Below are 22,589 nucleotides of genomic sequence, written 5' to 3'. Positions count from 1 at the left end.
TTGGCAAGCGGTGTCACAGATATACACATTGACTTGCAGCCTAGTAGTCCGAGGCAAGTATTCAACATCAGACCTGACTTTAAGTCATTTTTTAGTGGCTGGAGAGACTGGAACTTGTCCTCTGGGAGGTAGACTTTCACTGACAGAATTGATCATGGTCCCTCTGAATTCTTACTTTTTCACAGCGCACAAGGAGACCTAGCTGGTGAACAAGGAGAGGATGTACTTTAGGGCTGTCTGTCTCCTGCTGGGACCTGCCTCAGATCAACCAACGATCTAGGTATGGGTAAACGCTGCTACCACTGCTAGGCCTTTTGTGAAAACGCTTGTTGATGTGGAGAATCTGAATGGCTTGCATCTTGTACTGGTCATGACTACCTCAGGTACTCACTACCTCAGGTACTGTGAATCTCAGCTATTTCCTGGGGCTAGATGGATGGTTATATGGAAGTATGCATCCTGGAAGTCAAGAGCCCTGAAACCGTCTGGAGCGTGAAGTGACAGAATAATGGGAGGGAAGTGGTACCATTCTGAACCTGAGAAGATGTAGGTAAATTGCTGAGTTTGCTCAGGTGTAGAATAAGATGAAGTCATAAGGAAATCAGGAGATAGAACCTCTTTCCTTGTATTCAATTGGCACCCCTTTTATGGCTCCTAGATGAAGTAACAAAGCTTCCAACAGATTACTTCAGACAATGGGGCAAGGCCTTTGTTTCTACTCATGTCTTTGCCAAGCATCAACAGAAAAAGTTGACTATTGTTATCTTTCACTAGTGCTAATCAGAAGTTGGACAGTCGTTAATCTGACAAGAACTGCAACATTTACTTTGCTAGATGGGGAAGCAAAAAAGCTAATCAGAGCAGAGCATATATATTTTTGGACAAAACTTCTTTCACCAAAATACGCAGATTTGGGTCAATTGAAACAATTTGGGAATCTGTGTCTATTTTGGTAAATTGTTTCAGATGAAACAAAATTTTTTGGGGAGGAATGTCAAAATGAATCATTTTTAATTTTTTTTTTTAAACTAGATTCACAAGGGGATGTAGGCACTGGTCACAAAACCACTGGTAGTAGTAGCAGCACCACTGCCACCCTTTTAACCTTTAGCCCATACACCTGCAATGCTGAAGATTCAGGCTCAAATTTCTGCTTAGGAGCAGGCATTTGAATCCAAATCTCTCCTGACACTATCACTACCACCACCACCACCATCAAACACACAGATTATCCTAATCCCCACTCACCCACCCTTTTGCGTACCCTAGTCACCAGGCTATGAGAGATTGTGGAAGAGTCTTTCTCAATCTCCTGTTGAAGCTGTTCCACTCTGTATAAATAAATATTTTTTGGCACAGGAACCGGAACCCAGGTGTTCCCCCTCCCACATAAGTGACCTAACCACTAGACTATAGAATCTCACACACTCTCTTTCTGCTCCTATCACTATTGAAGTATTTTACGCAAAGTGGAACTGCTTCAACAGGAGAGATCGGGAGACTCACCCCAGAATAACCAATAGCCCGGAGGTCAAGGTGCTCATCTGGGAGAGGGAGACTTGGGTTCAAATCCCTGCTCAGGAGCAGGGATTCCAATCTCCCCCAACATCCTTGGTGAGTGCCCTATCCTCTAAGCTATAGGTTATAAGGGGGGGGCACCACTGCTACCACTGTTTTTTAATCTAGGCCACCATTTTTCTTGCATAACCCCCCCACCCCCTAAAAACACACACCTTTTTAAAATGCCCCAAACCAAAATGTCTCTTTCGACCAATGTGAAATTTTTTCGATCCACCCAAAAAAATTTTTTTTTAAAAAATCCGTTTCCATTGAGCCTGAACTATTTTTTATTTCAATTTTAATTTTATTTTTCAGAACTCCTAGGAAATGAAAAATAAAATCAGTTATTTGCCCAGCTCTAAAAAACAGATGACAAAGGTAAAGGAGCTATTCAGCGGAAAGGAAGTCTAAAAAAGCCTAGGGGTGGAGTACAGTAGCCACGTGGCAATGAAAATGCAGAGGATTGGGGAAATGCTCCTTTTTCAGCAGCTAGAACTGAGGGGAAGGTGAAAAGTTCTCAGCAGACTCAGGCTATTAGAAAATCTAACCCCTTACACAGAGCTCTGCAACAGCAGGTTGGTAGAAACCACCAGTTGGGGGAAGTCACTGGGCTGCACACCAGTGTTTTCATTTTGTGTACTGTATCCAGGAAGTAGCCATATTAAGTTCTGACCCAAACCGAACACTACAAAGTTAGTGATCTCATTCAATATAGTGGAGAATTACAGGGATATCTCAAAAGATGTGTCAATTTCATTAATGAACCATAACTTCAAATATTTTTTTCAAAACAAATGTCACAAACAAAGCAAGTTTTAATATAGTACTTTTGCAAATTTTTAATGTACTGACATATGAAAACAGCAATTTGGGTTCTCTGGAAATAGATTTTTCAAGTTTACCATAAAAATGAAAACTAAACTGTTCTTTCACCTTCATGTGAGAAGCTGTTTTAAGATTCCTGAGCTTCAGTTTTAGAAGCAAAACGTTATAAAAAATTATTTAACTAGATAAATTGCATCCTTGAATCTGAACATTGCAAGTAAAATATAATTTAGCAAGAAGGCCCCTTTTCAAAAAACAACACATCTGTATGTACTTGAAACATAAATTTAACTGTTTTAAATGTTTAAAATGTTCATACCATTTTAAATAATTAGAAACAGCCAAAACATTTTAAAGACATGACAGAGCAGCTTTCTGGCCATTTTTGAATATTTCCTGGTGTTCTAAAAGCATAACAGTGCACCTGTTCTGAAATAGAAAAGAATTCTGAAATGTATAAGTGGCATTAGATGCCATGATCATTTGGGACTTATGGTTTTCCACAAAGTAAATACACCTCAAAAAACAATGGAGGCATTGCAGCACAGTTTAAAAGATATTCCGTAAATATTATAGTCACTTCCAAATTTCATACAAAAATTCTGCTTTGCTACATGTTTTTTCATTTAGTGCACAGAGAAAGGTTTGTAATCAAATATTTTGTACACAATAACTTGCCAAGACTGGAATCCTGATAACTGACACCTATATCTCTCCTAATTCAGAGGATGTTATGATTGCAGACATTAGAAACTAAGTGATCTAATCAAAAGAATCAGAAAATGGAAACTAATGAAAACCAGGTTAGGTTGGTTATATCTAGAGCACTGTCGTAATACAAAAAAGAGACAAAACAGACCATAAAGAAACATCAAAATCTAGTTATCCGTATCTTGGTTCCATGAACTAGATTCACCAAACAGGAACTTCATTTTTTCCCCACAGTAGTCACACAGATGAGATCTACTTCAGAACTTTCTGGCCTTGATCTGTCCTGTAATAGCCTTTTTTGAAGGCAAATTCCTTTATTACCTACTCCAAGGACTTCTTTGCTTATTCAATGATCTTTTTCGGTGCTTTCGTTTCTTGCTCAAGCTTTTGTGACCATGACTTTTCTCTTTCTTATCTTGTCTACTCTCACTACTCAAGGCCCTCTTATGCTGGGTGCGATCTGGGCTTAAGCTTCTTCGGTGAGGGCTGTGACTTTTGCTAGGGTATTTATGGAGTCGTCCTTCTTTCATATATTTTTCATCTTGACTACTCAAGTCTCTTCTGTGTTTGCTCCTTTCCTTTTTATCTTTGCTATTATCAACACTTGTGTCACTACATGAATGGCTCCTCCCCTTACTTGGTTCTCTGTTACATTTGCCTTGCTCAGAGGATAAGTCCTTCCTGCACGCATTCTGCTCATAGCTTGGCGTACTCTTGTGTTGCTGGTTATTGGCAGGAATACAAGAAAGCACACCTGAACTCCTTTTATCAGAACTGTCAGTGCTATTGAAATTAAGGGTATTGCTTTCCTTAACATTAGCTTCCTTGTGAAGGTTTCCATTTAAATACTTGGATTGAGAGTTCACACTTTCACTGCATATTACTTCCCTCTGATAGACCTGATTTGGTTTTCCCATAATGGACTGTACCGAGGTAGAAGTTATACAGCTGGATGACACAATCTGTGGACCACCCACAACAGTGTTCAACAGGCCAGACTGAGACACCTTAGTTTCCTCCTTACTCTGATGTGTATCATCTGTTTTCTTGCTCAGGAGATTGCTTAATAGCTTCTCCCTTAGCTCCTTCTCTTTTCTTTGCAGTCCAAGTGCTCTCTCTTTTTCCTCCTCTACACGTCTGAGTTCAGCCTCTTGCAGCCTTCGTCTCTCCTCCAACTCCTGAAGACGGACTCTTTCTTCATTATGTTCCTGCTCCAGAAGCTTTACTGCCTGAAAGACATTGAGGGGGCGGGAGAAAATGGATGAGAAAGGAAGTTTATAGATGTGCTTATGTCTCCCAAAAATTTGTTAAAGAAATTAGATTTTTTCATATACAAGGAAAGCCTGTAAAAAAGAAAACCATTAAAAAAAATATTTACATAACTCTGTGCACTAAGGAAATTGTTCAACAAATAAAGCTGAAATGAAAAAGCAGCCAGCTCAGTTTAAGTAACTGGTAATGGGACTTGGTACTTTTCGTCTCCAAGTTACTCGTCAGAACCCAATATGAGCAAAAATCGTTACTATCCAACAACTATTCAGGAATCTGTATCAAATGAGTTGAGCTCAGTCCAGTTCCCAGTGGACAGACGTCAGTGTTACAGTAACCAGCATTAGGATTAGTGTTTTTGTTGACAGTCACAAAACTCAACGATTGAATGGGTTTAGATGCTTCAGGTAAATTTAAAAAAAATGAAGTTTTTATTCTGTTAAGTATGTAAATGTCTAATACAATCAGCAAAATAGTGTGTTATTTAAATATTACATTTACCTTGCTCTGCCGCTGAACAAAAGAGGCTTAGTTCAGTCCTTTGCAAGTTTTACCCTAGATATGTGAAGGGAAAGACAGCTATGCACAGAAAATGGTGCAATAATTGATATCCTCGGGTATTGGTTCAGTGCACAATGCAGTAATACCTAAACAACTTTTTATATCACAGTGATGAACATACTATAACAGGGGTCGGCAATCTTTCAAAAGTGGTGTGCCGAGTCTTTATTTATTCACTCTAATTTAAGATTTTGCGTGCCAGTAATACATTTTAACATTTTTAGAAGGTCTCTTTCTATAAGTCTATAATATATAACTAAACTATTGTTGTATGTAAAGTAAATAAGGTTTTTTAAATGTTTAAGACGCTTTGTTTAAAAAAAATGCAGAACCCCCTGGACCGGTGTCCAGGACCCGCGCAGTGTGAGTGCCACTGAAAATCAGCTCGCGTGCCGCCTTCGGCACGCATGCCATAGGTTGCCTACCCCTGGACTATAAGAATCCACCTTTCGTTTTTTTTGGAGGAAAATCTTATAAAAATTCTCTAAGCTTTATTTCACTTGGAGTGGGAGTATTTAATTAGACTCTACTCAATGGGGATCAAGAACTCAGGAATTACTAGGGTGATGTACATATGATGATGTGATGGATGGAAAGGAATGCTGTGTTAAAATGTTAACACTACATTTATGCTAATATACAGATTAAAACATCCCTGATCCATGATGGCAGCAAGAGACAAAGCTGTGCATTGCCACAGACTGTTGCATTATTGCTTACTGAAAACAGTTACTAAACATTAGCCACTAATTAAAAATACCCGCAATTATGACTTCTTCAAGAAAAAGACAATAGTGTGTCACATGGAACACATGGAAACAATGTTGACGACTGTAGACTCAGACATGATTTGACACGTCACCATCACTGTCAGTGGATAACATATATTTGTATTTTTGTTATATTGTTACACCTGTTTTTTCAAAAGTACTTTTCAAACATTAGCAAAAGAAAGCACAATAATCCCCATTTAATAAATGGGAAAGAGAGCAGCTAAGTGAACTGCTCAAGGCCACAAGTGAGCAGTGGCAAAACCAAAATTCAAACTTGGAATCCTCTGTCTTAATCCCTTGCTCAGTTCTCTATGCCATGTTTTCCGCACATTTCTTTCTCAGATCTCAAAGTAGTGGGCAGGTCTCTTTTCTCAACTGATGCATAATGTTATTCAGGTCAATAATTTCAGGCTCTTTTTTTACTCCACCCCTGCCTTCCTAGGGAACAGATGTCTCGGCAAACATCCTACGGCTTCAAGACAGACTCTTCTGAGTTCACAATCAATACTATTCAGAGGGCTGACTGCTGGCGCATGTAATAGCTAAGTGGTCTGGCTTATGAACACGTAAATCAGTTAAAATTTTAATCTACTAGTTTTCATTTTTGTTAGCTCTTGAAATAATACGAAAAAGACAGCTTTCCAAAGTTACCTTTGCTCTGCTAAGCAGTTCGGCAATTAGTCTAATGGACTGAAGATTTCTTTGTGCCAACAGGAGCTTTCTCTCTTCTAGTCTTATTTTCTCTTGCAGTTTTTTCTGCTCTTCTGCTTGCATTTTTTCAAGTTTCTTTTTGTTTCTACGAGCTTCACGATCCTTCTGTTTCTGTTCTCTTTTGCGTAACTTCTCTTCTCTTTTTCTCTCTCTCTCAAGTTCTTCAAGTTCTTTCTGTTTCCTAAGAGCGATTAATTTGTACATTAGCCATGACAGGAACAATTTTGGATTTTGACTTGTATTACAATTTAAGTTTAAAATACAGGATTGTGTTATTTTTTTCAAGAAAGACAGGTCTTATTGATTGCTGACAGCTAGACAGAAGCAGGAAACATCACATATGCATTCAGTGAACATCTTTAAACATTTCCCTTCCCACACAAAACTAAACTGACATCAGATAGATTGTTCTAGGGATAAGCAAAACTTTAAATATGAGATATTTTAGGAACCAACATAAGTAAGATCAAATTAGAAATACAGTCATTTTGAGACAGTTGGCTGGGCAATCCATCCTTCAGAAGAAAAACTTTGAGCAGATATCAATTAAAAAATGTGCAAATAGTAGCAAAGACCAAGATTTTCAAGAGAATGTGTGAACAGCGGCATGATTTTCAGAAATACCGAACAGGCAGCAGCTTCCACTGAAGAATTCTACTTTAACCACACAAAAGTAAATGGATCTAGACAACCTAGCTTCCTTACTCAGAAAAAAATTCTGTTCAAGTCAATAGTTTTGCTTCATTAAGGAGTGAAGAAGCGTGCTCTTGGAGAGTTACCTATCATCTAAATGATAAAAGAAGATCACTGATGCACGGGCTCCAGTTTCCTTAACATACAATTGCTGAAATGATTTGCTGTCCTCAGATTTATGTTCCATATATACCTGGCATCCCTGAGATATTGTATGTATACACATACTTTTTTCCTAGTAATACATTCTAAAACGTATATCCCATCTCTGAAAAAAAACCTCTCTCTGTTAAAGCAGAACCATGTCAATAAAATGATTTACTCACACTATTAGCACATCGTCTTTCAATTTTCTATCTAGAAAACAGACCAAGCTAAACCAAATCATTATAGTTTAAACATTTCAACTATCCAGTTCTAGGAAGCACATTTCCATCAAAATATCAAACTAGCTCACTTTGTTTTGTGTCCCCCACTGCCTGAACCCGCCTTCCTCAGAACTAGTGCATAGTTATCATTCTGGTCAGCTGCCTTCTAGGAACAGCAGCAGCAGCACAACTGGGGCTTAGAGGAATGACTGCTTCTAGCACTGACATGTAAAATCCACCAGAACTGAAAATCTTGTTGGTCGCCTCAGAAGCATTGAGGACTGGATTGGGCATGGAAACTGAACTACTCTCACCCCTAGAGGTGGTCCCTCCAGGTCAGAATTGAGGCACTTTGGTGGGACAATGTGGGGAAGCTTGCCCATGCTGTACTTTTCTGTGGATAGAAGACTTAAGTCCTCACTGCTGTCAATCGGGAACAAGTAGCACTAATCTCACTTAAAAAAAAAAAATGTATCAAACTATATACAACAGTCATGATATGTTGTCATTTAGAGCCAACAAGTTTCTGAGAGATCTGCGTCATCAGAACAGTTAGTCTGCTTTCTAATACTGTCAGTAGTTGGGAAACATTGAAGTCTGAACTAACTAGGCACTAGAGTAATGAAAAGCACAACTTCTATTATCTTTGTTTTAAAGAATCTCAAAGCAAGGGAAAATAAGCAGATTGCACGCGCAACAAATCAAGAAAGTCATTTCCACTCTGTGTAAGGCTGCAGTAATACAGTTTATAAGTAAAATGGAAATTCACAAAAAAAGTCTAACAAATTAGCTGGTTCTTGTAATAAACACTGGACAGAAATTCAATCGGCTGAATTTAAAGTAAAGGGATGTTCTAATGGGATCAGCCATGCAAAGCAAAAATCAAATATAACACATTACTTTATCACTGTTAATTGCCCATGTAGTACTTTTGATGTGAATGAGGATTTTCAAAGGTGAAGATGATGTTTACCCACTATCTTTAATAGTAAAAGTTTATATGTCTGTTACCAGCATTGGTATATATTTTACCAAAATCACCCATTTTAGTTTAAACACTTAAAAATTGTCCAGAAAAATAATTTTGTGCAGAATTATAAGAAAGTATAGCTATTATAATAAATAAATTTACCAAACTTTCAATTTTAGTGATGGCCATCTCAGCTCCAGATTGCATTGCACAGGATCAGAAATTAAAATCTGCAAGTAGAGTAAGGATCTGCCACAGTTTTCTACCAGTTGAAGATAATTTATAGGGAAACTGGTCTTAAAACAAAAGATTTGCAAAACATAACTAACTCTTGAAACAACTGAAAAACTCTGCCTTTTATTACCAAGATATATCAAAATTAGAAGAGCATAAAGAATTTGGAATCTGATTTGCTTGCACCACTAATGTAAGTGACCAAAACATGTTTAATAGTAAAGAGTTGCAAGATAAACAGATTTTAATATTATGTTTGGAGAATTCTGTGAAGTCTACGGGGGAAAAAATGGGATTCTGATTTAGAAGATTGAATAGTTAAAGCTAACAATATATTTTGAGTCAACTAATAACAGACTTAAAGACCATTTAATATCTTCACTGAACTAGTCAAAACACTCTGTAACTGATTTTGTATGTCTGTTTTAACATAAGATTGGATTTTTGTTTCTATATGTGGAAAGATCTTGCCCATAAAATTAACTTTTTCTGGGTTAGAAATATGATTGCTAGTACAGCATGAGAAAAAAAAAAGTACAGTAAAACCTCAGAGTTACGAACACCGTGAAAAATGGAGGTTGTTCGTAACTCTGAACAAAACGTTATGGTTGTTTTTTCAAAAGTTTACAACTGCACATGGACTTAATACAGCTTTGAAACTTTATTATGCACAAGAAAAATGCTGCTTTCCTTTTATTTTGGTAGTAATTTACATTTAACTCAATACTGTATTGTATTTGCCTTTTGGGGGAAGGTTGTGGGGGAGGAGCACTGCTGCTGCCTGATTGTGTACTTCTGGTTCCAAATGAGGTGTGCGTTTGATTGGTCAGTTCGTAACTCTGGTGTTTGTAACTCTGAAGTTCTCCTGTATATGAAAGCGAAGTTATAATATGATCAAATTAAACATTGCTAATTTTGAATGGAATGAAGAAATGTGGGGACCCAAAGTTTTAGCCCTGCAAGAGACTGAGATTTAGTCAAATTGCTCATTCATTTCCAATGCGAGAGAGATAAGGGGAAGGAAATGCAGTTTTATTGTATTTTACCATCGTTATTAAAATTAAAAAATGCAGATATGTTAGATCTACCTTTCCTCCTCCTTTTTTTTCTCTTCTGCTTCTTTCTCTCTGCGTTTTTGTTCCTCTCTTTGTTGTTCAAGCTCTTGAAGCTTTTGACGTTCAAGCTGCCGTTTCTTAATTGATGCATCACTCAGGTGTTTTGTTGAGTCAAAGGAAACCTTTACAGAGCACAGTTAAGAAACAATGAGTTTAAGAGGTCAAAACCCAATTCTAATCTAGTACATTTAAGTGTCAGCTTTGCTTTCACTTCATCCTGAAAACAAAGGTTTGGGGACTTTTGGATTTTTTTATGCTTGTTCTTGCAAGTCTTGTCATGTGAGGAAAAGTAAAATTATTTCACTCATGAGTCTGGGGGTTTATCCAGTAAGAAGTATATAAACAATGTAACTTGTAGCTCCAACACATTCGAACCTTTCCCCTGAACCTTAAAGGATACTTTCTGAACTGCACAATGTTGACTGACTTCCTTTTCATAACAAAGCCTACATTTCACTCAATTACCTGGCTCTCAACTTCAAACATGTCAAAGCAAATCTTACTAACCCAAATTAAAAAAAGAAATTGAACTTATTTATGTTTTTCTATTCAATAGCAGTACTGGTATTTGTGATTTGAAAAAGTGAATCCTAGAGAGCTTAACCTAAAATAAATTTAGGTACTCCTACATGATTTTCAATTTTAAATAGTCTTATGAACATCAATCTCCTATAACCGCAAAGTAGGGGAATATTATACCTCATTATATAGCCAGCAGATTAATGCTTAAAACATTGGCCCTTGTCTCTATAGACATCATATACCCATGATACATCTGTTATCTGATATTGTGGCCTATCAAATTTGTTATAATAACCTTGTTATTCTAATTGAGGAGCAGTGGCTGCAAAAATTTAAGCCTTTTATCAGGACAGAAGCAGTAAGATATGTATGTCAGATTTTCAGGTATCATGGAAACGTATTTTTAGTAAATTTTCAAGTACAGTTTAAAAATGGGTGGAGATCATATAATGCAATAAATCTTGGTTATATCTGCACTTCAAACACAATTCAAATGTCTGCTCAGTTATATAAATTAAATTTATTTTCATTCTACAGGTGTTTGCTGATTTTTTTATTTTAATGCTGTATCTTGTTACCTCTTTTTAAAAAAGGAACTCTCTCTTAAAAGTTTAATTTTGTTTAATTTTCTTATAAATGTGCTGAACAAATACATAGCCCAGGCTCAGCATGGGATTTATATTTGTAAATACACACACACACACACACACACACAATGTGGTCTTAAAAAGTTTTATCAGTAAATCTGAGATGTACAGGCAGCAGACACAAAGAAATTAGATGATCAGGGCTAATCTGGAGAAGAAAAAGGTGCTTTGTCTTGTGATGGGGTATGCTCCCCGAACTCACGCTGAATAGGTTAACGTAGGCCAGGGGGACAATTAACCTATTAGGCTGCAAGATGGGGGAATTAAGGCTGAGCGTTAACTCAGTTGTGCAGGAACAGGCAGGGCATGTATAATGCCAGGGAGTTGATAGCAGAAAGGGGCTGCAGGGATATTGTCTGCAGTCACTCCCTGAGACAAGAGAGGTGTGTTTGGGACTACAGAAACTAGTTTGCAGTTACTCAGTGGAAGAAGGGAGAGTGTGCTAACAAATCCAGAGATGGGGGAGCCAGGATTAATAACGGTTCAGGGAAAAAGCAGAAAGGTTCAGGATGATGCAGACTTTAGCTGCTGATTAGAGAATCCCTCAGCTGGAACCTAGAGTAGAAGGCGGACCTGGCTTCCCCTACCAGGCACATGGAAGCAGCACCATAGGGGCAGTGAAAAAGAAGATTGCCTAAAACTGCTGGTAAGGAAAGTGATACTTATAGGGATAATAGAAACATGGTAGAATTGTAGTCATGACTGGAGTACAGGGATTGAAGGGAATGTGCTGTTTAGGAAAGACAGAAATAAAGATAAAGGTGGTGGAATAGCATTGTATATTACTTATGAGTAGACTGTAAAGAAATTAGAAATGATGGAATGGATAAAACAAGAGTCCATTTGAGCCAAAACCACTTTGGAGAAGAAAGGGACAAAATGGTCTCCGGGGACAGCACTTGGGGTATGCTACACACCCCCAGGATCCGATTTGGATATGAATAGAGACCTCTTTAATATTTTTAATGAATAAATACTCCTGGGAATTGTGTGATTATGGGAGACTAGTTTCCAAGATATATATTGGAGGACAAATGCTACTAATAATGGTAGAGCCCATGTTTTCCTGGATGTGATAGCTGACAGATTGCTTCACCAAACTATCACCAAACCAACAGGAGGTAATTCCATTTAGATATGCTAATGATGAATAGTGAAAAGAACCAGCTGCAGGGGACAACCTTGGTTTGAGTGATCATGAGCTAATTCAGTTTAAACTAAACGGAAAGATAAACAAAAACAGATCTGCAAGTAAGGTCCTTCATTTCAAAAGGGCAAACTTAAAAAAATGAAGGAAAGTTAGGGAAGTGACTAGGCTGAAGAACTCAGGGATCTGAATGTGGAGGAGGCCTGGAAAAGTTGCAGAAGCTATCTGAAGTTAGCATCACAAGCAAGGGGGAAAAATTGTAGTGAAGAGTGGCAAACCAAACAGAATGAACAAGCATCTCAAACAGGTTATTATGAAAAAACAGGACGCCTACAAGGAATAGAAGATGGGCTGGATCAGGAAGGAAAGCTAAGTACTGGAGGTCAGAAAGTATAGGGGGAAAGTGAGAACTGCCAAAATTCAAGCAGAGTTGGACACTGCAAAGGAAATTAAAACTAGTAGTAAAAGGTTCTATAGTCATATAAATAAGAAAACAAGGAAAAAAGAACTGGGACCACTAAACACTGAGGATATGGCGGGGATTAAAGGTAATATAGGCATGGCCCAACACCTAAATGAATACTTTGTCTCAGTTTTTAAATAAGTGTAATTAAGATTTTAGGGGTAGTTAGTGTTGGGGTGGCTAATGGAAATGAGGGTATGGAATTAGAAATTAATTAAGCCAAGCTCAAACAGTTTAATGGGACCAAACGGAGGGGCCTGGATAATCTCCATCCAAGAATACTGAAGGAACTGGCACATGAAATTGAAAGCCCAATGGCAGGGATTTTTAATGGAGCCATGCAGTCAGGGTTCATACAATATAGTACCTATTTTTAAGAAAGGGGAAAAAAAGTGATGCAGGAAATTACAGGCCAAGTAGTTTGATCTCAATTATATGCAAGGTGCTGGAACACATTTTGAAAGAGAAAGTAGTTAAGGCCTTAGAGGTAAACTTTAATTGGGATAAAATACAACATGATTTTACAAAAGGTAAACTGGACCTTGAAAATTGGAGTCATAGCAATGGGATCAATTTAATAGTGCAAAATGCAAGATCATGCACTTAGGGACTAACAAGAATTTTTGCTGTAACCTGGGGACTTACCTGTTGGAAGTTACAGAGGAGGTAAAAGGCTGGGTGTTTTGATTGATCAAAGGATGACTATGAGCTGCCAATGTGATGCAGCAGCAAAAAAGGCTAATGCAATTCTAGGATGCATCAGGCAAGGTACTTCCAGTAGAGATAGAGAAGTGTTCATATCATTATCATTATACAAAGCATTAGTGAGACCTCATCTGAAATACTGTGTGCAACTCTGGTCTCTCATGTCTAACGGCTTGTCTCCACTTACAGGGGTATCGACGTGAAGCAACTGATCCACCGGGGGTCCATTTAACAGGTCTAGTGAAGACCCACTAAATTGACCGCCGATTGCTCTCCCATCGATTCTAGTACTCCAGTGGAACGAGAAGCATAAGGTAAGTTGATGGGAGACCCAGTACGGTGTAGATACCGTAATAAGTTAACCTAAGGTACGTCGACTCCAGCTATGTTATTCACATAGGTGGAGTTGCGTAACTTAGGTCGACTTAGCGCCAGAGTGTAGACCTGCACTGAGAAAGATACTGTACCAGGTGCAGAGAAGAGCTCCTTGGATGATCAAAGGCATGAAAAACCTACTTTATGAGAGGAGACTTAAAGAGCTTGGCTTGTTTAGCCTAACCAAAGGAAGACTGAGGGGACATATGAGTACTTTCTATAAATGTATCAGAGGGATAAATACCAGAGAAGTAGGGGAATAATTTAACTTAAGCACCACTGTTGATACAAGAACAAATGGATATAAACTCACCATTGACAAGTTTAGGCTTGAAATTAGACAAAGGTATCCATCATAGCAGTGAAGTTCTGAACAGCCTTCAAAGGGGAGCAGTGAGGGCAAAATACCTCAAGACTGAGCTTGATAAGTTTATGGAGATGGTATGGTGAGATTGCCTACAATGGCATGTGGACCATCTGCAACTGCTAGTAACAAATATCCCCAATGGACAGAAATGGGACATTAGATAGGAAGGGCTCTGAGTTACTACAGAGAATTCTTTCCCAGGTGTCTGGCTGATGGGTCTTGCCCACACGCTCAGGGCACAACAAACTACCATATTTGGGGTTGTAAAGGTATATTTCCTTGAATGAGATTGGCAGAGAACCCAGGGCAGGTTCTGCCTTCCTCTGCAGCACAGGGCATGGGTCATTTGCAGGTTTAAACTAGTGTAGATGGTGGAGTCACTGCAACTTGAAGTCTTTAAATAATGATTTAAGGACTTCAGTACTTCAGCCAGAGGTTATGGGTCTATTAAGAGGACTGGATGAGCGAGGTTCTGTGGCCTGCAATGTGTGAGGTCAGACTAGATGATCATGATGGTTCCTTCCAGCCTTAAAGTCTATGACAACCTAAATGGATGACAAAAAAGCCCTTCTACTTTTGTTTCCTCCGTATGCCTCCTGTTACAGGAAAACTATTTTAGGGATTTAAATATTTTATTAGGACTATCTCTGACACACAACTACCTGTAATACTAGGCATTTTAGTCACCATCAATCCAATATTACAGGGTTCAGAGGGACCATTAAAAACCTCTTAAAAACTCATTAAAAAACCTAGTTTACTTTTCCACATACAAAGAAGTCATGACTAATAACTCCAGGGCTTCCAGGGCTAGTTAACAGTTAAATGTGTATTCCTCCGGGAAGCTGGAAAGCTCCCATTTCTACCCCTATAGGCCTTGAGTAAAGAGACTTTAGAGTTGTGATATTTTTGTGTAGTAAAGCTATTTCTGGTGCAAGAATTAATCTTGAATATCCTGGAGCCTCAGGACAAAGTAATTTTTGGAGAGAATTTCACATTTGGGGAGAGCAGTACGGAGAGGAGAAAATCCACCTCTAACAGGTTGATTTAAAGATAAATTCTGGCTGTTTGAAATTACTCATGGTGCTGGAATATTAAAGTAAGACCCAGATGAGATGGGTTAATATTTATAAACACAGCTTGTTTGGTTGTTTAAGAAATTAAATGTGACATTCAGAACACAGACCTAGTTCATATATTTAGCTCCCCTCATTGTGTTATTCCTAGCCCTAGAGCTATGTCAATGTTAAGGTTTTTTTTAATTTGATGCATGATTGTAGGGAAGTAGAATTTAACACGCATCACACCTTTCATTTGAAATTCCACTATGGATGTTGCAAGAGACTGTTTTTATGCTGTCACTTCATCAACAATCTGACTTGATATCCATATAAATGCAGCTGTAGAGTTCAACGTGTTAAACTCATACATGGAAACGACATTCAACAGTATTTTTTCCCCTTAAGGTCTATTACAAAATAACTCTGCAGTTCCTCACCTTTACATTGCAAGCCACTGCTTTGCCATCATCACCCTTGTACATCAGTTTCATCCCTCGCAGGGCATTCATGGCCTTGATGAAACCTGCATACTCATGATATTGAACGTAAGCTTCAAAATTCAAATGGCCTCCAAAACTGAAGGTGTGAAAGTTTCTACCAGTCATTTCTTCTCTATATGGGTCCAGCATGGGTATGTCCACATTACGTATTTCCCCAAATTTCTTAAATACTTTTATAAGGACTTCTTCACTTGGTTTTTCTGAGCCAGAGTCCTTCAGAGCAAACCATTTGCAAGGTAACCCCTCTAAGTGAATGGTGTCTGGTCTCTCCCCTGGCAAAGTTTCGTTCATATCTTTGGCATCACGGAAAAAGGAGTCCCAGTCATGTCTAGTAGGAAAGTCAATTTTATATTCTGCAGCACGAACTTTTAAAATGTCAGAGAAACCACTAAGTTTTATTGTTTTGCCATCAAGGCATGCTAGAAAGGACTTAACCAAACTCTTGTTTTCAACTTCTCCTTCAAAACGGATGAAATCCATGGTGCTTTTGGAAATCCGTAGTGTAGAAAACTGATGAGTTTGCACCATTCCCTTTAGTCTTTCCATCACTTCCCAGTTGGAAATGGATTTTCCTGGTTGCTTGAGCTGAGGAAGTGCCACGCTGATAGACATTTTTGTAATGGGTTTAAGGTATAAGCCATAGGAAGCACAGAGCTCTACTGCTTCTGATGCATCATGAACTATTGTAGCAGCCGCCATAGCACAGAAAAAGAAGTATAAAACCACTAAGAAAAATGGATACTCATTTAACCTGTAGGAAACACTAACTGAGGAAAGTGGTCCTTATCTGTAAAGAATTGACTGGTTCTGAGATTTAAAGATTACCAAGTAAAACCATTGATTCTTGGCATGAGAGTCAATTAGGAAATTTAAAAGTAACAGCATTGCCATTATAAACTGTTTTCTAACCATCACAATATATGAATTCAGTTCCACAACTTAAATACTACAGTCATAAGCAGTACAATTATATCCACAAGGAAACTGAAAAGCTGATGATATGAATAAGTGTGGTTTGGTACTCAATGGCTCAACAGAAAGCTAGGCTTCAGGAGGAAGCACTGTGGAAGTTATGTCGTCACCCAGTGCTAACATGAGCAGAATTACTAGAGTGCCAACTAGCAATAGTTATACTGCAGCAGTCCAGCCTTGAAGAAGAATTCCGTATCCTTAACTAGATGATGTTATTCTGGAAGGGAAGAAAAAAAACAAACAGATGTCAATTTAAAGGGAAGAATTAGTCTTATAACTCTTGATCAGACCTGAACAAAGTACACAAAGTGTATCTTCAATATAGTGAGATCCCCTCTACATGATGGTAAACATCAACTGCAAATTCCCATTTGATTACTAAGGCCATAAATGGGGGAGCAGAAAGAGCTGGTAGAATCAATAGGCAACAGAACATACTTCCTAAAATCACATTTGTGAGATAATTTTAAAGCTAGAGCGTATACATATAACCACTCACAGATCTGCCAGAGATTTACAAACAACCATTATAATTCATAACATATAAACAAACTTGGAAAAAGTTGATTTTTATCAGTAAATGTCAAACTCCTATTTCACCTTGCACACACATACCTATGAAAAAAAATTTTCCATCAAGGCAAGACAAATTTTCAGCCAGGCAAAAGAAGAAAAATGCTAAATGAAAACCTATTAGGTATTGGGTCCACAGTGGGACTTGCACACATGTGACACAGGCCAGGCTAAATAAAATGAAGGGGATTTGGAGCAGAAATATTACATCAGGGCCCCACAGGGTTGTCAGGGTTGTCTGTTTTCCATCAGAACACCTGGTCAAAAGAGACCCTGGAGGCTCTGGTCAGCACCGACTGGGCCATTAAAACTCCAGTCAGCGAGCGCAGCGGGGCTAAGGCAGGCTCCTTTTTTTTTTTAATTAGAATTTGCTTCGCAGCTAATTACTTTGTATATTTTGACATAGGATATTGAAAATTTGTCTTTTAACCATGACAGAAGCTTTAACTTTTTGACTCAACCGCTGCTATGGTCAGTGGATCATTATTGTCTGATTCTCCCCCACCCCCGAATTCTGCACAACGCTGAAATACCCACGGAGCGTTTCCTGCCACAGGACACGCAAGAGCCGCGCACAGGCGAGTGACGCGCCGCCTCGCACTGCGCACGGAGCTGAAACGCGCCCGCGCCCCACGGGCTGCGCAAGCCGGCGCCGGGCGGGGGAGGTCGCAGCCTCGGTCAGCGACTGCTGCTCCCTTCCCAGGGGAGCCCCCTGTCCGCGCAGCGCCGGGCACCGAGCAGGGGCGCGCGCCTGAGTCTGCCCCCCGAGCCCCGACAGAAGGAGCTGGGCAGGGGGGTGGCGGGTTGCGATAATTTAGGGGGTCAAAGGTCACAACTATCCCCCTGCGCTCCCCGCCCCCCTACGAGCAGGAGGGTCACGAGCCCCGGCCCGGGACTGACTCACCCGCCACATCGGTCTCTGGCCTCCAACCCGCCGCCGCCAGCTACGTCGGACCCAAAAGAAAACAGAACAGCCGCCCCGCTCCCCGGCGTCCCACAAACCCCTGCGAGGGGAACTTCCGCTTCCGCGTTGGCTTACCCAGAGGGAAGGGTGGGGGGAGCGAGCGATGCCAGAGCGTCCTGGAAGCGGCCGGGCTGGGCCGCTCCTCCGAGTCTATGGTTCCAGGGGAAAAGAAGAACCGCACGAGCCCGGCGTGGGATGCGGCCGCGCGCCCCCTGGCGGGCGGAGAGGAAATGGCAGCGCCGCAGGGGCCCGGGGCGCGGAGGAGACTCGCCTGCTGCGGGGTGTTGGGTCCCCACTGGGGGTAGCACGGGTGTGGCACAGGCCTGGCGCAAGCCAGTGAAGGGGCTTTGGGGCAGTAATATTACATCAGGGCCCACAGGGTTGCCAGGTGTCTGGTTTTCGACTGGAGCGCCCAGCTGATAAGGGACCTGGCGGTTCCGCTCAGCACCGCCAACGGGGCGTTAAAAGTCTGGTCAGCGGCGCAGCGGGGGCCCGACGCTAAGGCAGACTCCCTGTGGCTCCAGAAAGCAGCAGCGTGTCCCCGCTCCAGCTCCTACATGTAGGGGTAGCCAGGGGGCTCCACGTGCTGCTCCCACCCCGAGTGCCGGCTCCGCAGCTTCCATTGGCGAGGGACCGTGGCCAATGGGAGCTGTGGGTGCGGCATGGGCGGCATGCAGAGTGGCCTGGGTGCCCCGAGCCTAGGAACCAGACATGCTGGCCTCTTACGGAAACTGCCCAAGATAAGCGCCACCCAGCCAGACCCTACACCCTATATCCCCTCCTCCACCCCAATCCTCTGCCCCAGGACTGAGCCCCATCCTGCAACCTAACTCCCTCCCAGAGCCTGCACCCCCTGCAGTACCCCAACTCCCTACTCCAGCACTGAGCCCCCTCCCACACCCTAAACCCCCTCATTTGTGGTCCCATCCCAAAGCCTGCACCCCCAACCCAAGTCCTCACCCCCTCCCACACCCCATTTCCCTGCCCCAGCCTGGTGAAAGTGAGTGAGGGTGGGGGAGAGCAAGTGACAGAGGGGGAGGGAGTGGGGGTTGGGACTCAGAGAAGGGGTGGGTTGGGGCGGGGCAAGGATGTTCAGTTTTGTGCAACTAGAAAGTTGGCATCACTAGGGCTCCTTGAGCTTTGTGGGGCCTTGCCAATTGCTCAGTCTCCTTATGCCAAGTGCCACCACTGATAACGTGACTCCAGGTGCTAGGGCTTTGACAAACCCCTCTACGTATCACAGGAATTATTGCAAGAATTGCCTGTGCTGTCTTCTGTACTGCTCCCACTCCCAACCTCCAGTAGTGGAGAAGCACCATGAACCTCACCACCCTTAGCATAGGGTGCTGCTAGGGTTGCCAACCCTCCTGGATTGGCTAGGAATTTCCCAGAATGGGCCTCGATCTCCTGGTGGCTATTGAAGCCAATCCGGGAGATTTTAGGCCCCTAAAAATTCGGTCAGCGGCATAGCTGGACTAAGGCAGGCTCCGTACAAGGCCTGGGTCCACACAGCTCCCAGAAGGGGCTGGCATGTCCCTCTAGCTCCTAGGTGCAGGGGTAGTCAGGGGGTCTCTGCACACTGCCTCCACCCCGAACGCCAACTCCGCAGCTCCATTGGCCAGGAACCATGGCCAATGAGAGCTGCAGGGACAGTGCCTGCAGGCAGGACAGCACACCAAGCCACCTGGCTGCCCCTGAGTCTAGGAGCCAGACATGCCGGTCACTTCCCAGGAGCCGCCCAAGGTAACTGCCGTGTAGCCAGAGCCTTCACCCCAAAATACCTGCAGCCCAACTCCCTGCCCCACCCCTGAACTCTCTAGTGCACCCAAACTCCCTCCCAGAGCCTGCACCCGAAACCTCATCTGGCACCCCAATCCCCTGCCCCAGGCTCAGCCCAGAGCCCCCTTCCACACAAGAGACATAGTCAACTTGGGCCCCAGTCCTGCAACATGGAGTGGGTGAGTGGACCCTTGTGCTTATGTGGCACACCACTGATTTCAGAATTCAATAATACAATAGTAGGTATGATGTTTTCAGATAGGTATGTAATTTTTAAAGCCATGATCCTACAATGTAATTTGCATGGTGAGCAGGGTTCCACTTGGATGCAGGGATCCACCTGGTAGAGATAATTTCAGATTTGAAGCCTCAATAATGCGCATGACAGCCAGGTGACAATATTACACACACCAGAAAGAACAAGCAACAATAAACGTAAGTTACAACTGTATAACAATGTGTCATGACAATTCAGTGACTTCAGTTACATGACTATTCTTGTCTTGTTCCTCTAAACTGAATAGTAAGCCCAGTGTTTTTTTGCAAATGCTAAATAACATGAAATAAAACAAAAAAGAACATAAAAATGACATAAAATTAAAATCTCACCCTGTCGTGGTGGTGGTCTCTGTGGCTCCTGTCCCAGGGGGCTGGACCCAGGTGTCTGGTCTGAGCGTTGTGACCTGGTACTTGAGGTTGCAGCATCATTCACTCAAATTTGGCTCACCTGCCCCTGTGTCATGATGATGGAAGGTTGGCAGGGCCAAACCTGAGCACCAGATTGCCACACCTAGAGCAGGGACATGGCCCCAGACCTATGGGTAAGGAGTCACCACTGCAAGGTAAGTACAGGGTCCTTTGGGAAAGATCCAACATCCTCCCAGGGCCTTTCACTCCCTTGGGGGAGGAGGGAATCTAGTAGGGGAGTTGGGGGTCAGTGCAAGAGGGAAGGGGTTTCTGGGGCTAATGGGGGCTTGGAGGGTGAGAGTCAGTAGAAGAGGGGGGGAAAGGGGAGGGGGTCCCTGAGGATATAGAGGGAGAGGTTGAGGTGAGGGTGGGGGACTAGAGAAGGAAACAGTAGGGGTTGGGAAGATCCATGGTGCCCTATGGTGTTTGTGTCACTGAGTGGGGATGGAGAAGCGGGGGTTATTTGAGGGCTGCAATAATGGGTAAATGTCAGTGGTGAACATCTAAGGAGCTGTTTGTAAGCAACAGAGGACAAACCATCAAAAAAGAAAATGAAGTGTACTGCTGTATGCTTGTTTTTAATTCATAAAACCTTTCCATTCCATGGAATAATGCTTAATAAAATGAGGTAGTATAGATAAAGTAGGATATACTGTGATATATATAATCTTTTTTTTTATATACAGTCTTTTGAGGTATTTTATTAATGTAAATATAATAAACGATATTTTGAATGGATAAAACAAAAGAAATTCCCACAAAATAAAATGAAAAATTATTTAAAAAATAATAATTTCATGAGGCTCTACATATATGTTTAGTGCAAACAAACTCAGTTTTCTCTGTAATGTATTGCAGTTCAAAACAGACAGAAAAATCATGTAAGACCACTAGGAGACTAATAAAAGCCTGCAGTAGCTAGTCCATTGTTTGCACAAGAATCTAACTTTTTCTTTGACTCTAAAACTGATGTTGAAACTGATGTCACTGAAGAACTTCCTACAGTGTTTGGACAGTTATTTCTAAAGAAAGATCTGAACCAATTGACAAAAAAAACTTTGTCGTATGCAGTGTTGTTGTAGCCATATCGGTCCTAGAGTTGAGGAAAAGCTCTCTGTAAGCTCCAAAGCTTGTCTGTCTCACATAGGAGTTGGACCAATGAAAGCTATTACCTCACCCACCTTGTCTCTCTAAAAAAATCTTTATTACTTTATTTTAAAAACCATTATGCTGATTAGCAGTCTGATTTCGTAGCATTAGGATATGATGATGAGAATGGGATATCATAATAGTGAGTGGTCAATTAAATCACAAAATGATCTGTGAGCAGAAGGGCTGGAACCCCAGTCTGTTGAGCCATTTAGGGCCTGAATATGTTGTTTGGTGGGGATCTTCCCTTACTACTCTGTAACCATGGCAGCACACAGATGTTTTCTGGCACAGTTTGGGATGGCCATATTCTCCAACTGTGTGTGTGTGTGTGTGTGTGTGTGTGTGTGTGTCTGTGTGTGTGTGTGTGTGTGTGTGTGAGAGAGAGAGAGAGAGAGAGAGAGATGGATAACATACATATAGAACAAAATTGTCCTATCTACAATTAACACACAAACACCAAAATGTTCCAAGAGAAATGTAACTATGCCAGATAGGTGTACACGGTCATGGTTAGGGCTGTATTTTAGTTTGTCCCATTTTAAGGGTCTTAAGTTCTGAAAAGTCATATGGAGAGAACAATCTTGGTTTAACATTTAGGACTAGATGACCCAATGGGTCTTTTCCATCCAGTTTCTTTGGTTCTGTATTGCAGTTTTAGCTTTTGATGAAGCATAAGTAATCTCTGTCCAGCATCATATATAATTTAACATATAGTGCTGTAGTACATTACACTTTATCATAGTTGTATCTGAACAGGCATACATTTAAAAAAAATGATAGTGTGACAATCAGGGTCCAATCGCCCCAAGGGGAGATCAGGGGGTCTGAACTCCAAAGAGTAAGCAATTGAATCAGCTGGTTGTATACAATATTATTGTGTATAAA

General features: G+C 41.2%; 1 protein-coding gene across 1 annotated transcript; it reads right to left on the bottom strand.

Moving 5' to 3' along the window:
* Nucleotides 1–2,384: 2,384 nt before the first annotated feature.
* Nucleotides 2,385–18,148, bottom strand: AKAP17A (A-kinase anchoring protein 17A). Its single transcript, XM_030571918.1, has 5 exons — nt 18,027–18,148; nt 15,515–16,766; nt 9,764–9,912; nt 6,351–6,591; nt 2,385–4,325 (listed from the first exon to the last, which is right to left on the bottom strand). The coding sequence occupies exons 2-5, from the start codon at nt 16,274–16,276 to the stop codon at nt 3,414–3,416; spliced, it is 2,064 nt and encodes a 687-aa protein (XP_030427778.1). The 5' UTR covers nt 16,277–16,766; nt 18,027–18,148; the 3' UTR covers nt 2,385–3,413.
* Nucleotides 18,149–22,589: the final 4,441 nt, after the last annotated feature.

This window comes from Gopherus evgoodei, chromosome 1, assembly GCF_007399415.2.
Source record: "Gopherus evgoodei ecotype Sinaloan lineage chromosome 1, rGopEvg1_v1.p, whole genome shotgun sequence".
Classification (NCBI taxonomy): domain Eukaryota; kingdom Metazoa; phylum Chordata; order Testudines; family Testudinidae; genus Gopherus; species Gopherus evgoodei.
This window is presented reverse-complemented; position numbering and strand designations above follow the sequence as displayed.

Coding starts and splice junctions, on each gene's coding strand:
- AKAP17A (XM_030571918.1), bottom strand. CDS start 16,276: ATGGCGGCTGCTACAATAGTTCATGATGCATCAGAAGCAGTAGAGCTC. Junction 6,592..9,763: donor AAAAAAAAGGAGGAGGAAAG/GTAGATCTAACA, acceptor AATCGCTCTTAG/GAAACAGAAAGAACTTGAAG. Junction 4,326..6,350: donor AACTGCTTAGCAGAGCAAAG/GTAACTTTGGAA, acceptor AATGTCTTTCAG/GCAGTAAAGCTTCTGGAGCA.